Here is a 14,507-nt window from a genome sequence, read left to right on the forward strand (position 1 = left end):
AATATTCTCATAAACTCTGCCAGTCTTGTAATAAGGAAGCAAGATGCCACTTCATAAATGCATACTCTTACTTATAGGAAAGCCACACCTGCCTTGAGGGCATCAGCAATGGAAAAAGTAAACTAAAAAGGTCTCCCATACTCCACTTGTTAGGGCTCTAAGCACCTTAAGCCTTTTTTAAATTAGATGCTCATCTAAGCAGAGCCCCTGGTGGACACCCTCATCTAATGGAATCTAACATTGACTGAGAGCTGAGGAGTGCCTCTTCCTTTGAGGCACACCCAGCATCCTGACAAACAAAGCAGGCAGACCTCAGCTGAGGCACAGGCTCCCTCTGGCTTTTTGCTGCCATTATCCCTGCTCAACATGGGGGACTGCACAAAAGAACCACATCTTTGTCAGCCGAACTGCTGGAATCCCACAGGGACAGAAGAGATGAGCATATTGATCAGGCTTTGCTGTAATTCATGGAGATAGCATGCATCATTTCAAACTGGAAAATTATTGTTCTAGACTGTTAAATATGTAAAATATTATTTTAAAGAGACTTACGGTCTTCTGCAAGTCAAATTTCTAGACTTTTAAATAGTAATTTTAAAACTCCAGAGCAAAATAAAAGTGGATAAAATGCAGTTTGACATAATCTAAACTACTAAAGCCTGAGAAAGGAATAATTTACAAAACCTCTTTCCAAGGAACACTTTATTTTTAAAATACACAAAATGTCTCCTTAGCAGTAGTGTATGTTCAAGGAGTATACAATTTGAATTCTGATTATTTTAATGTGAAAAGCAATTATCTAAAGAAAAATTGTAAGTAGTCTTAGGAGAAGTGACAATTAAAAGGCACAGCTATTTTGGGTAGGTTTGTCTTATATAGAATTGCAAAAGGTATTTTTAAAATACAAATATTTTCTAGTAGGGGAATCTTGATAAGTTAACTTGCATTTCTCATGTTTTTGCCCTCAGGGAGAAGACACTATGATTTCCCATCATCCACCTGAACAATAAATACTGTTACTGACAGAGCTCTGTTCCAGAGTATGCCATAATGAGTTTCTTTTCTTTCCAGAGGGTCTTGGGGAGGTCTTCTGACTGATTTTGCTGATGGAGCAGGTTTTCCTCAGTCTTCAAATGATGGGCAGCTATTAATTCCATCCCACCACAACATGAACAACAAGGAGATAGCACATCCCAATGGTGCAGGATACAGCCATCACTGGGAAACCCAACCTGAAAGACAAAGAGATAGTTATGGTGTCTGGTGTCTGGAGAAATCCAGGAGCTATTATCTCCTTATAATGATATATCACAAAAGAATATTGCCCCAAGATCTTTAGGTAGAGATGAGCTGATCTTTTATTCAGAGTGTGAATCTTTTGTACAAGGCCATTATTTCCATCTCTGGAGTTAGGGATACATAACTCATAGGTAGAAATAGCACTTGTCTAGCATGTGTGAGGATCTGGGTTCAATCCCCAGTACCATTACCCTCACTCCTCACCCCTCCCAAAATCTCTTGATGTTTTCTTGGCTGTGCCAAGTAGCAAATATCATTCTATGGAGCTTTCCCAAGTAAATGATATTTCCATAATCGCATGAAGTCTCTCTCACTTAAGTCAGGGGGACTTAAAATGTAGGACTGGGAGTCAGGGCTTTCTCTCACGTAAGGTAACAGACATCAGAGTTTTCACCTGCATTTGGTGAGGTGTGAACTGTGTGAGTAGGTATGTAACTATTTATGGAGGTTGTTATGAGGATCACATGAGTTCACACCTATAAATCCTTTGGAACAGGGTGTGATCACACAGTGAGCTCTCAACAAAGACTAGCCAAGGCACCACGGAGGGAACCTGGACTCCTACCTCCCCAGACTGTGCCAAACTCCACCTAGGGAGTCAGTGGAGGGCACGGTGGACCTGGACTTTCACCCCCATCTGATGACAAAGAGGTCTATGGCTCCTCTGGTTGGTTGACTCCAGAGAAATATTGCAAGAAGCAAGATCGAAAGAACCTTCTAGCTGCTGTAAGACTGTGTTCCCACAAAAACTGTGTTCGGCAGGCCAGTAGAGAAAATCGATGCTACTCTCCATCTGGTGGTTAGTGGAATTCCCACAGGAGTCAAAATGACCCCTGCTTAACAGACAAATGCCCCCCAGTGGGAGCATGGGTTCAGCAGGAAACCTGGAGTTCAAGTACGCCTACATCTTTCCTACCAGTGCAGTCAGGACCTTCTCAAACTGAAGATACAACACCCGCATGGTACTGACTACCAGGATGTTAAAAGATGCCATTCTGGTGATGTGGACCCTGATACCATCTGACGGATATTTCAAAGCATCCATCAAAAAAAAAAAAAAAAAAAAAAAAAAAAAAAACTATTCGACAATGATAAACACACTTGAAGCAAATGAGAAAAAAGAAAGCTTCAAAAAAGAATCAAATGACCAAATGGAAACTTCAGAACATAATTAGAACAGCCTCAATGGCAGTTCAACTGGATGGGCACAATAACTGAAGGAGAGACTCTGTGAACGTGAAGACATTTAGAAAACAGGACATATAAAATCACTCATACGAACGTCAGAGAAAAACTAGACTGAAAAAATGAAAACACAAACCCTCAAGGCTGCAACATGACAAAAGATCTAACTCTTGTCACTGGAAGGAGAAAGAGGAAAGGAGTGGAAAAAGTATTCAGGCAAATAATGGTTAAAACTTGACAAAAAGATGTAACTCTAAAGATTTAGGTGCTGAGTCCCAGAAAAGAGAGACCCCGCTCACTGAAATACATGCGAACAAATTAAATTTCTGAAGGCAATAACAGTCCTTAAAGTCATGAGTGAGAAATGACAGTGCACCTACAGGCAAAAATAGTGATTTTCTCATCAGAAACCACAGAGGTCGGCTAGAAATAGCACATTTTTCAATTGCTGAAAGATAAGTGCTACCAACCCAGACTTCTATATCTATCACAAACATCCTTCACAGATTAAGAAAACCTAAAAGGGCAGCAGATTTAAGTGTGCTGCTGGAAGGTCTTCAAACAGAAGGAAGATGGTGTCAGAAAGGACCTGAGCACCAAGGACGAGAAAAGCAAGAAGCTGATAAAGGCAATAAACTTTCTTCTCTTTGGTTTTCAAATGATGCTGGGTAGTTGAAGCAAAAAAAAAAAAGTTTCAAAATAGTTAGAAGAAAGGAGTTTAAATGTTCATGTGCTTAAAGTGGTAGATACACTAATATATAATATATATAATATATATTCACGAACACATAAATATGTTCACTTTTATGTGTCTACTAAAACAACAACAAAAGCTAAAAAGCAGGGGGCTGGAGAGATGTCTCTGTGGTAAAAATCAGTAGTAGAACACTTGTCTACCAGGCATATAGCCCTGGGTCCAATCTTCAGCACTGTCAGAAAAAGAAAACAAAAATAAAATATTATGACTTTGTCTGATGTGATTCTCAAGGAATACAAACAACCACTGTGGGAATCAGTATGGAAAACTCTTTTAAAAAATAAAAATAAGGGCTGGGCGTGGTGGCGCATGCCTTAATCCCAGCACTTGGGAGGCAGAGGCAGGTGGATCTTTGTGAGTTCAAGGCCAAGCCGGGTCTACATAGTGAGTTCCAGGACAGTTGGAGCTACAGGGAGACCCTGTCTCAAAAAGACAAAAATAAATAAATAAATAAAAAATAAAAATAAATAAATCTAGCACATAATCTGGTCATATCATTCCTTGGCATATCCTACTACAGAGATACTTGCACAGCCATGTTTGTTGCTGCTTTTTTCACAATAGCTAATAAATAAAAGCAACCCAAATGTTCCTCAGCTGACGAACGGACAATGAAAATGTGGGACATTTACACAATGGAGACCTACTCAGTGGTAAAGAAAATGAAATCATGAAATTCTCAGGTAAATGGATGGAACTAGAAGCTGTTATACTAAGCGAAGTGAAACAGACTCAAAAGTAAGCAACATATCTTCTCTCTCATTTGTGTATCTTAGCTCCAAATCCTTAGATATCAGTATAAATCTTGATGTAACCACAAGAGCCAGGCAAATGGAGGGAACCATGGGGGTAAAGGTGAAGAAGGAGCTCAAGAGAGGGGGATAGAGGAGACAGGTAAGTTATCCAGGAGGAAATAGGGAAAGGTGGCTAATTTAACTGGGGAGGGAGTAAGGAGGGTGATACAAGAGAAGCTCGGAGAGACAAATAGTGATATGAAAAACCAGAGGGAAATGTATTAGTTCAAAATCTTACTGAAAAATACACATGCAATAAATATACAAGGGCATGTGTACAGCTGAGGGCTATATAATAAAAATGCATAGGAATACTTAGGACAACTATGATGCAGATAGGCAAGCACTAAGACCTCAGGGAAGCAAGAGTCCTACATGCTCCTGACTGAGTGAAATGCCAGTAGCAGGTGTTGTGTGTATATTGGTCACTGGCAATCTATACAAAGAAATGTATCCAGAAACACTAAAGATATATCAAAATGAAGCTCCAAGAAGTGATACAGAACTCACCAGAAGGCAGTAAAAGAAGCAGAGGTACTAAGAGAAGCAAAAATAAAACAGCTCATAGGAGCATTGCGTATCATTAACTATGCTGAATATGAAATGTTGGTTTAAACAAGGATTAGGGGGGCTGGAGAGATGGCTCAGCAGAACACCAACTGCTCTTGCACAGGACCCAGGTTTAGATTCCCTCACATGGTGGCTAACAATCCACGGCTCCAGTTCCAGGGGATCCGATGCACTCTTCTGGCCTCCATTGGCATTGCATGACACAGATGTACTTACATATATGCAGGCAATACACTCATACACATAAAATAAGAAATAAACACAAGGGGGATTATAGAGTGGAGTTTATACAGCCCTGTATTCTATCTGTATGAAATTCGCTTCAACTATAGGCATGGATTGATTAAAAATATGACATGATGAGAGAATCCATGAAAATATTAGACAAGGAAGAGTGGCTGTATTGATATTTGTATTACATGAAGCATAATTCAGAGCAAAGAAAATTTACAATGAATACACAGAAACTGAAATTCAAAGTTCAACACCAGTTAAAGTCACTCCAAAGAAAATAAAATGCTTGATGTTAATACTTACAAGTAGTCATACTGTTTCTGGTTTAGCTTCACTTTGTGGGGAAAAAGGAACATTGCATATTTACAGAACTACTAATCTGCCAAGAGACCAGTGTAACCCTAAGCATCTATATGCCTAACAGAAGGCCTGAAAAATACATTAAACAAACACTGGCAGAACTAACAGGTGAAACTGGCAAATGTGCACATAGATTCCAGATTGACAAATACACAATTGTACATGAATACAGCCTTCCTTCACATTGACAATACAACTAGAAAGAAATCCAGCAAGGCTGGAACATGCAGTATCATCCACCACCTGGGTCTTCTTGGTATACAGGACATCATATCCAGTAAAATCGGGCTTCATGTTCTTTTCAGCATCCAAAAAACATTTACAAAGATAGAGACTGTCCTGAGCCATAAAAAAATCTACAGATTTATTTTTTTAATTTTTATTGAGTTTTTGTATATTTCATGCATAAAATCATCTTTATACCCCCTTCCCCTTTGGCACCTTTCCATAGCTCCCCACACACACTATATTCTGTTATTTGTGTTAAGGCTTGTCATGTAAAGTTAGTGTCCCCAGATGTCCCTCAGTACAAGTTCATCCACTGGGATTTAATCAGCCTATCTAGAGTCCCTCCCTTTAAGACATCAGCTCTTCTTCACTCAGCAGTAAGCAGCTGCCAATAATTCTTCGACTAAGATTACAACCTGCTGTTCATTTCCACAGTTCTGTGTGGGGTTTCTGTCTGCTTAGGGTTGCATGGGTCAGAACTGTGGAAATGAACAGCAGGCTGTAATCTTAGTAGGTTTGTATGAGAAGGGTCCCAGGTGCCGGTAGGACTGTTTCCTAATGGGCCTGTACCTCCTCAATGGCTCTTACAATCTTTCCACCCCTCTTCTGCAATGGTCCCTGAGCCCTGGGTGGGGATATTTTAATATAGGAGTCCTGTCCAAGGACCCACACTCTGCAGACTCTTATTCTCTGTGTTTTGGCCATTTGTGACCTTTTGCATTCCTGGCCCTCTGTTGTATGAGGAAACTTCATTGATGAGAGTTGAAAGATGCATTAATGCTCTCTTCATCTTTTGTTCTATGTTCCATGAACCTTAGGTATAGAGGTTCCATTGTAGACGTGTCACTTAGAGTTGGACAATTCACAGACAATCTCAGTGTGTGGCCAGTTGTGGAACACTGTAACAGTCTCTGCTGCAAAAGAAGCTTCTTTGATGAGTGGTGACTGGCATACTTGTCTGTAAATATAAGGATCCATATTTAGCATATATTAAGAAATTACATGTGTGTAGGGATGTGAAAGCCTTAGGGTTTTCTCTAAGATCTGTGACCTCTCCAGTTATGTATATTTGGCTGTGTTTATACTACCACACATGAATTTCCTCCCACTGAGTGGACTTTAAGTCCAATTAGGTAGCTCTTGATTGCCCCCAAGATAAAAGTGCCACTACTGCCTCAATACAGTTTGCTATGCCACTCATTGTTGTGGTTATTACATCTTAAAGCTGGGATCTAACCATCAATTATATTCTCCCTTATCAGCTTGCATAGTGCTCTCCAAAGCTCTGATAGCTAGCCTTCAGAGGAGGTGGCTTACAGATCAGTCTCGGGTCCATTGCTCCAAATCCTGTGTCCATAGGAGCTGCATGAGTTTGCAATTCTACCAGCAGTGAATGAGCATTCCCCTTTCTCCACATCCTCACCAGCTTTGTTCTCTTGATCTCAGCCAGTCTGACTGGGGTAAGATGAACTATTAAGGTGGTGTTAATTTGCATTTCCATAATTACTAATGATGTTGAACACGTTTTAAGATGTTTCTTAGCCATTTTTATTTCTTTTGAGAACTCTCTGTTTAGATCTTTAGCCCGTGTTTTAATTGGGTCATTTGTTTTCTTGATTCTTTTTTTTGGGGTTTTGTTTGGTTTTGTATTTTGAGTTCGTTATATATTCTGGATGTTAAACCTCTGTCAGATGTGTCACTGGTGAAGATTTTCTCCCACTCTGTGGGTTTTCTCTTCACTTCCTTGGTGTTTCTTTTGCTGTACAAAAGCTTTTTAGTTTAATGAGTTTCCATTTGTTTATTGTTGACCTTAAATCCTGAGCAACTGGGGTCCTTTCCTATACTTATATCTTGTAGGGTACTGACAATGTTTTCCTCTAACAGTTTCAGAGTTTCGAATTTCACATTAAGGTCTTTGATCCATTTGGAGTTGACTTTTGTGCAAGGTGAAAGATAAGAATCTAGTTTCATTCTTCTACAGGTGGAGATCCAGTTTTGCCAGCACCATTTGTTGAAGATGCTGTCTTTCCTCCATTGTGTGTTCTTGGCACCTTTACCAAATATCAGGTAACTGAAATCGCATGGGTCTTCAATTATGTTCCATTGATCTCTGTGTCTATTTTTTTGCCAGTGCCATGTTATTATTATGACTATAGCTCTGAAGAATAGTTTGAGATCTGGTACAGAAATCCCCCCAACATTGCTCTTTGTGCTCAAGGTTGCTTTGGCTATCCTGGTCTTCTGTGCTTCCATATGAATTTGTGTTTTTTTTTCCAATTCTGTGAAATATGTCATGGGGATTTTAATTTAGATTTCATTGAATCAATGCATTGCTTTTGGTAGGATGGTTCTTTTCCAATTAGTATTCCTTTAATTTCCTTCTCTTGCTTTATTGCTCTAGGAAGAGTTTCAAGCACTATACTGAAAATGAGTAGAGATAGTGGGCATCCTTGTCTGGTTCCTGATTTTAATGGGAATGCTTCCGGGTTTTTTTTCCTTTTAAAATGATTTTGGCTGTGGGTTTGTTGTGTATTGTTTCATTATGTTGAGGTATGCTCCCTTTAGGACTTTTATCATGAATGCATGTTGAATTTTGTCTAAGGCCTGTTCTGCATCTATTGAGAAGGAAATGTTGTTTTTGTCTTTGAGTCCATTTATATGACTTATGTTTATTGACTTGTATATATTGAACCATCCTTGCATCTCTAGAATAAGGCATACTTGGTCCTGGTGGAAGGTCTTTTTGACGTGCATCTGTATGCAGTTTGCAAGTATTTTGTTGAGAATTTTTGCATCTACTTTCATTAAGGATATGGGGCTAAGGTTTCTTTTTTGGTTGTGTTTTTACTTGTTTTTTGTATTAGAGTGATGCTGGCTTCATAGAATGAATTTGGGAGTTCTCCCTCTGTTTCTATCTTTTTGAATAATTTAAGCCTTCCTTCACATTGACAATACAACTAGAAAGAAATACAGCAAGACTGGAACATGCAGTATTATCCACCATCTGGGTCTTATTGGTATATAGTACATCATATCCAGTAAAATCAGGCTTCATATACTTTTCAGCATCCAAAAAACATTTACCAAGATAGAAAATGTTTTGAGCCATAAAAAAAAAAAAATTCTACAGATTTAAAATAATCACAGTCACACAGAATTTTTGGTCATATGTAATTAAATTAGATGTCAACAACGGAAAAGTAGTAGTATATCTAAGCAGCTTGGAATCAGGCAACATGCTTAAAAATAATCCATATGCATAACATACTTCATAAGGGTAAGTTTAATATATGTATAACTAAATGAAAATAAAATATAATATGTTGAGGCTAGAGAGATGGCTCCCAGGAGGGGAGAAAGGAAAGGAAAGGGGATATGTGGTGAAGAATGTGTTCAATGTGCAAATATAATTGTTGAAATGTCCTTATGTACCACAGTATTGTGTAAAATGAATATAATTCTTAACAATATCTATATGCACTAAATTACAAAGTGGAAAGGAACAACACCAGAGAGGATAAGTTAAGTGCATAGACAGAGTATTCACAAAGGGAGCATCTTCAAAATATCAGTATGTCCCAAATTCATTATATGTTTAATGTGATTCCCATCAAAAGTAGAACAAGATTTCTCCTTTATATAGGCAAACTTATCCTAAAGTTTATATGGAAAGTAACAGGCTCTAAAATATCAAAAACAATGTTTTCTGTCCAATGTGAAGGCCCACTCTATGGAGTTGGTCATCCAGGCAGCATGGGACTGGCAGAGGCATAGAAACCTGGGTCAAGGACAAGCATATGAATCCTGACACAGAGGTGCCTAGTATAGTTCTGACAAAGACACAGTGGAGGTAAGTTAGAATTTAAATAGATGTTTCTGGAACAGCACGGTATCCAAAGTACAGAATGCGAATTTCAACCTCAACCATCTGCTTGACACTAAACTTAATGGATCATAGGTGTAACTATAAAACAAAATTATGAAACACGTAAAGAAAGTCTAAAATAAGATCTCTGGAGCCTATAGTTTAGTGAAGAGTTCTTATTGATGACACCAAAGGCCTGATTCCATTTTTTTAAATTATATGTATTTTACTATGTTTACAGAGCCCACATGAGTTCCCTCCCATTGAGAGGGCTTTAAATCCAATTAGATAGCTGATGATTATGCCAAGATAAAAGTGACACTAATGCACTGAGAGTTTGCTATGCTGGTCATTGCTGTAGTTATTAGGCTTTAAAGCTGGGGTTGGACTATTTTATTTTTCTCCCTTAGCAGCTTGCATGGTATATAGGACTCATATTAAACCTCACCCACCCAGGAGCCAAAACACTCCAGGTCTAAGGCAAGTCTGGCCCAGCCTGTCTTATAGCTTCATGGGAAGGCATCCCTGCCCATCACATTCTCTCTGTCTGTGGCTGCTCTACCATTGACGCAGCAGAGGAGAGTCCAGAAGCTTCAACAGAGACCCTGGGGACCACAGAGCATGTGACACTTCTTATTACAGAAACCCATGCTGCCCCTAAGAGCAGCAAGCTCCAGGAAGGTGAAGAAGCTTAGGGGTTCTCATCAGCACACCTGAAAATTGCAAAAAAAAGTCCAGATACTCGGGGAACAGAAAATGTAAACTAGCATAATCTTGCATTTTAAATAGCATTGGGATTTCTTTAAAAAGTAAAAGGAAACAAGTGAGGTTAAGTTTAATCATCTACCTTATTTAACAAAATGCTGCTATCGAGGGGTCTTGACCAGGTTTGTTTTCTTCACCAATTAAAGATTTAAAAGGTTGGTAAAATCTCAGACACAGCAGGCAACAAACTTAATTAAAAGTAAAGAAACGCATACATATACACACTTAAAGAGGGATGGGGGGAGGAGGGGTAGGGCATGACGGAGAGGGGGTGAGGGAGGGAGGGAGGGAGAGAGAGAGTCCATAATTGGAGAGGAGTTTTAGAAACTAAAATATTCAAAGCAGGTCCTTCCTAGCTCTTTTTTGTTCTTGGTTGTATTGAGCAGGTCCCCATCCCCTGATTTTGGATTGGCCAGTTTATATAGAGAGGACTGATAGGCCACAGTTCCGAGCTGAGAAATGTTCAGGACCTGCTTTGGCTAGACTAGTCTGGACCAGTCAACCAGAAGAGCCCTGCCAGCAGCAGGAAAACCCCCAGTTTGTCTCAGGTGAAGGGGGAAAGTTACCATCTGTTACTCATCAGTGGCTCTGTCTGCTTGTCAGGGATTTAATCCCTCAACAACATATCCAGAATTTTATTCTGCCATACAGTCAACAAAAAATTTCAAAGGAATGTTTTATGTCATTTTTAAAATTCTTAACCTTTAAAACTGGGTGTGGAATTGCTGCCTCCACATACTTGGTGTGGACTTGCTGCATTTCAAGACTCCAGCAAGGCCCTCTCCTGCAGAAGCTTTTGCTCCTGTAGGTCCACAACTGTATGTGGTTGAAGGGAGCGTTGACTCCACCACACTTCTCAGATACCCGGAGTGACATCACTGCAGAAAATGTGGCTCTGAAACAGATGTGTGGTGCATTCAGGCAGCACATCTGCCAAGTCAAGCAAGGAAAAGAAAACAAACAAAAAACCTTCCACTAATATTAGAGTCCAGACAAGTGACAGAGTTGTAAGGTACAACATAACAGCAGAGGTTATTGTAGCTATTCACCAGAGCAGCTTAATAGAGAAAGCCAGGCCTGAAGGCAGCTGTTCCTGAAAAACTTCAAAAGTTGGAGTGGTCTTACTTGGGCCAGTGTGCCGCTTTCTCTAGCAGGAGTGAGGAAGGCCATCGATGTTTTAGTGTTCCATGTCCTGCCCAGTCAGGAGCCAGCAGCAAGCAGATTTATTTGAAGACTAGAAGTAATGATTTCCTGTCCCTTCCAGGAGGACTCCATGTCCAAGGTCACCAGGAGCATCTAATTCTCAATGGATTCATTTGTCTTTCTCCCTAAGGCCTTCAGAAAAGTGATACCTCTCTACCAAAAGGCTTAGGGAAAGAACATTTGCTCAGCAGCCAGCATCTTATTATGCTTTCCTTTCTCTATGGGATTCTTTTCAAACTGTTCTGACCCTGACATCATACTGCATTAAACAAGACAATAACACCTGAATGTCAAAGCACAAATCAAGATGCAAAAACTCAGATGAAGCCTAGACAGACATACAGTGCACACGCTATTTAGTTTTAAGTTAAAAATATGCCTGAACTGGCATGCAGTGCTCAAAAGGACCCAGGCTTCCCGAATGCTGGGAAGCAGCTGCCCAGGGCAAGGCTGGGATGATTTCACGGGGTTTGATGTGCTGAACACAGACCTGATATCCAACAGGAAACGTTTGCTACTGGTCTCTAGCAGACGGAAATATTCTTATTTCTTTTCCAAAACTATCTGTAGTTCTCAAAAAGCCACTTGCTGTTTTTACCTTACAAAAGGTAAAGGTGAGGTAATCCTGCTTCTTCCTCTTCCTCCACCCGTTCTAGAGATTGAACTCATGGCCTGGCACATGCAGAGCAAGTGTTCTGCCACTGAGTCACATGTCCAGGCAAGACAAGATGTTTGCTTCTGCCAATCACAAGTACACAGGTTACTGTTCTTCTGTAGCCAAAGGCTCCCCTGAGATCAGCTCTCGAGCCCTGTGGCCTGTCCTCAGATCCCACTGGGTCTCAGGGCAGGGATCACATTCTCATCTTCAGCCTTCATTTGAAAGACTGCATACTTTACCTCACGAGGTGAGATCATTCTCTAATCATCTTCATGAGAGATGGTGGAGAGGGTATCTTATCTCCTGCACATAGGGCCCCATCACTGTGTTCCCAGCAGAGGAAGGGAAATGCAGGTAGACAGGAAGAGGGGAGCCTAGTGGACCTCAGAGGAGAGAAGGTGTATGCAGAGTAAGCAGGGGGATTCAGGAATCTTAGCACATCCCAGGCACCAAGCGCTGTAGCCAGAGTCCAGCAATAATTTCACAGGTTAAACCAGAACAGAGAAACTCAGACATCATGGCAAGGAACAGCATACCAAAATGAAGAGGCCAAGATTGGAAAGGAAAGGGTACCCAAAGCTAAAATTATAATATTTGCCTTTATTCCTTCAGAGAAAAATATCATCTGGGGCGTTGGGGGGGGGCTTCTTTATGCATTTAACCTTATGAATGAATCTGTCATCTTTAGTCAACAACAACAAAAAAGAACCTGAGAATGCCATGTGCCCCGTTTTGACTCTTCCTCTTTCTGAGAAAAAGGCGATCCATACCTTTTCACTACACATCTACACCGTGCTCCTTAGCCCACTTCCTCTGTGCAGTGTACATTCTGCCTGGTCTCTTGGCAGGTCACAGGGCTCTAAGACTGGGAATCTGCCCTCTTCCCTCCATGGGACCTGCATCCAGCCTGCACATACTTCCTTAAACACATGCCTGTGTTGAGGAAACATCATTACCTACTGAATATCCACACTGCACATGAACAGAGTCACCCAACCCAGCATACACCTAAGCATCATGTCTAGGTCCCACACAAAAGTCTGCTCAATGTCTCTTGTAGAAGTTTCTAGACCCTCCTAACATAGTCCTGCCTTCAGAATTAAGAATATGATCTTCCCTCTTTAGACATTTTGAAGAACATTATCATCATCCAAGTTGAACAGCAGCAACTTTTGTTATCTCAACCCAACAAGTTGATTTTAATTGTTACAGCTTCCTTTCTCACTTTTTTCATGTGCTAAACATATTTTGGACTGCATCTGCTTGGTTTCAAGAACTTTGTCCACGAAGTGCTTTCTTCTTTCCTACCTGAAATGTTGCTTTTTTCACAGGTAACTTCTCTTGGTTAATACCACTAGATCTTAATTGATCTTGATCATGGAAAATTATCCTTATCTCCACTTCAGTCCTCCTCAAACCCCTCTGCCTTCAGTTGCACAGCACAATGTGTGGGATGATGCGTAGGTGATGGAGAACAATAGCACTTAGCACCTTAAGATGCTCACAGTGAAAAGGACCAATACAAAACCAAAGTTGCCACACCACGGTGAGTTCAGTGCACAGTCTCAGTGCCGGCGAGGACCCTGACATGACCCAGGCCTCAGCAGAGATGCTCCACTTGAGGCCAGTGGGTTGAATAGAGCTGGGAATGTTTAACAAGACAAAGTTGAAGCTGGTATTTGACACTGGGTAGCAATTCATAAGCAAAGAAAAGAAGAATGGGCATCAGAATTCTCAAAGATGGTATTCACTTATTCTATCACTCTCTAGAATATTTCATGAACATTTTTGACAAATAACTGTTTTATAAAAACTCGTATATAAACATTGCACTGCCACTTTACTCTTTACCTCTGCATCCATGTCCCCCTTTTAATGCTTAATTTTCTTAATTTTTGTTTTCTAATCTCTTGATTGGTTGATGACAAATCTTCATCTATGCTACAGTAATATTTACCCCATAAAATCACCTAGATGCTTCTCAGTTCTGCAGCTTCTAGTCTAACTCATGTGCCTGTCTATTGTGTTTCTACTTCCGTCTTGCTTCCTGTTACTTCATTCCTACAGATTGGTACAATGTGCTATGGGGTCATCCTGATCAGTCCACGGTAAGCTGAAAACACCATTACTGGAAAAGTCACTGAATATGCCGAACCTCTCTAACAGCATGGCTTGGCAACAGTGCACTCTGAGGGAACACTTCTGTGTTCCTTTCCTACTGTTGGGCCACCGGAGAGCTGCAAAGCTGCCCTGCCCAGCACCATGAAACAATCAGACCACATAACACAACCATGAATCAAAATTCTAACTCTAGAAGTTTCTTCTGAGTATTGCTTCTGAACCATAATAAAGTAAAAAGAAATGGTTACAAACTGGGTTTACAAGACAGCCTGCATGTTTTCCCTCAATTTAAAATGATAAAAATACCCAAGGCTCCTTTCCAGTTTTAAGCACAGATTTAGGACTGAAGAGACGGGTGTGGTTCATCTCAGTCTTATCTTCAGATGAAAATGAGCCACGTGCCCACCCTCCAGGGCCAGCACGGCAAAGCCTTGTGTGATTCATGTTTGCAGTGTATCTTGACTCCAA

The 14,507-nt window shown here is 40.4% G+C and overlaps 1 protein-coding gene across 2 annotated transcripts in view; it reads right to left on the reverse strand.

Moving 5' to 3' along the window:
• Window positions 1-827: 827 nt before the first annotated feature.
• Oca2 (OCA2 melanosomal transmembrane protein) overlaps window positions 828-14,507 on the reverse strand; it is a 378,404-nt gene continuing 364,724 nt past the window's right edge. For both annotated transcript variants that reach the window (XM_008833639.2, XM_008833638.2), the window contains exon 24: window positions 828-1,232. In XM_008833639.2, the coding sequence (XP_008831861.1) occupies window positions 1,148-1,232 (85 nt within the window). In that variant the 3' untranslated portion in view covers window positions 828-1,147. The remainder of the gene's footprint in view (window positions 1,233-14,507) is intronic.

Source organism: Nannospalax galili, unplaced genomic scaffold, assembly GCF_000622305.1.
Source record: "Nannospalax galili isolate Female #2095 unplaced genomic scaffold, S.galili_v1.0 scaffold135, whole genome shotgun sequence".
In the NCBI taxonomy this organism is placed as follows: Eukaryota; Metazoa; Chordata; class Mammalia; order Rodentia; family Spalacidae; genus Nannospalax; species Nannospalax galili.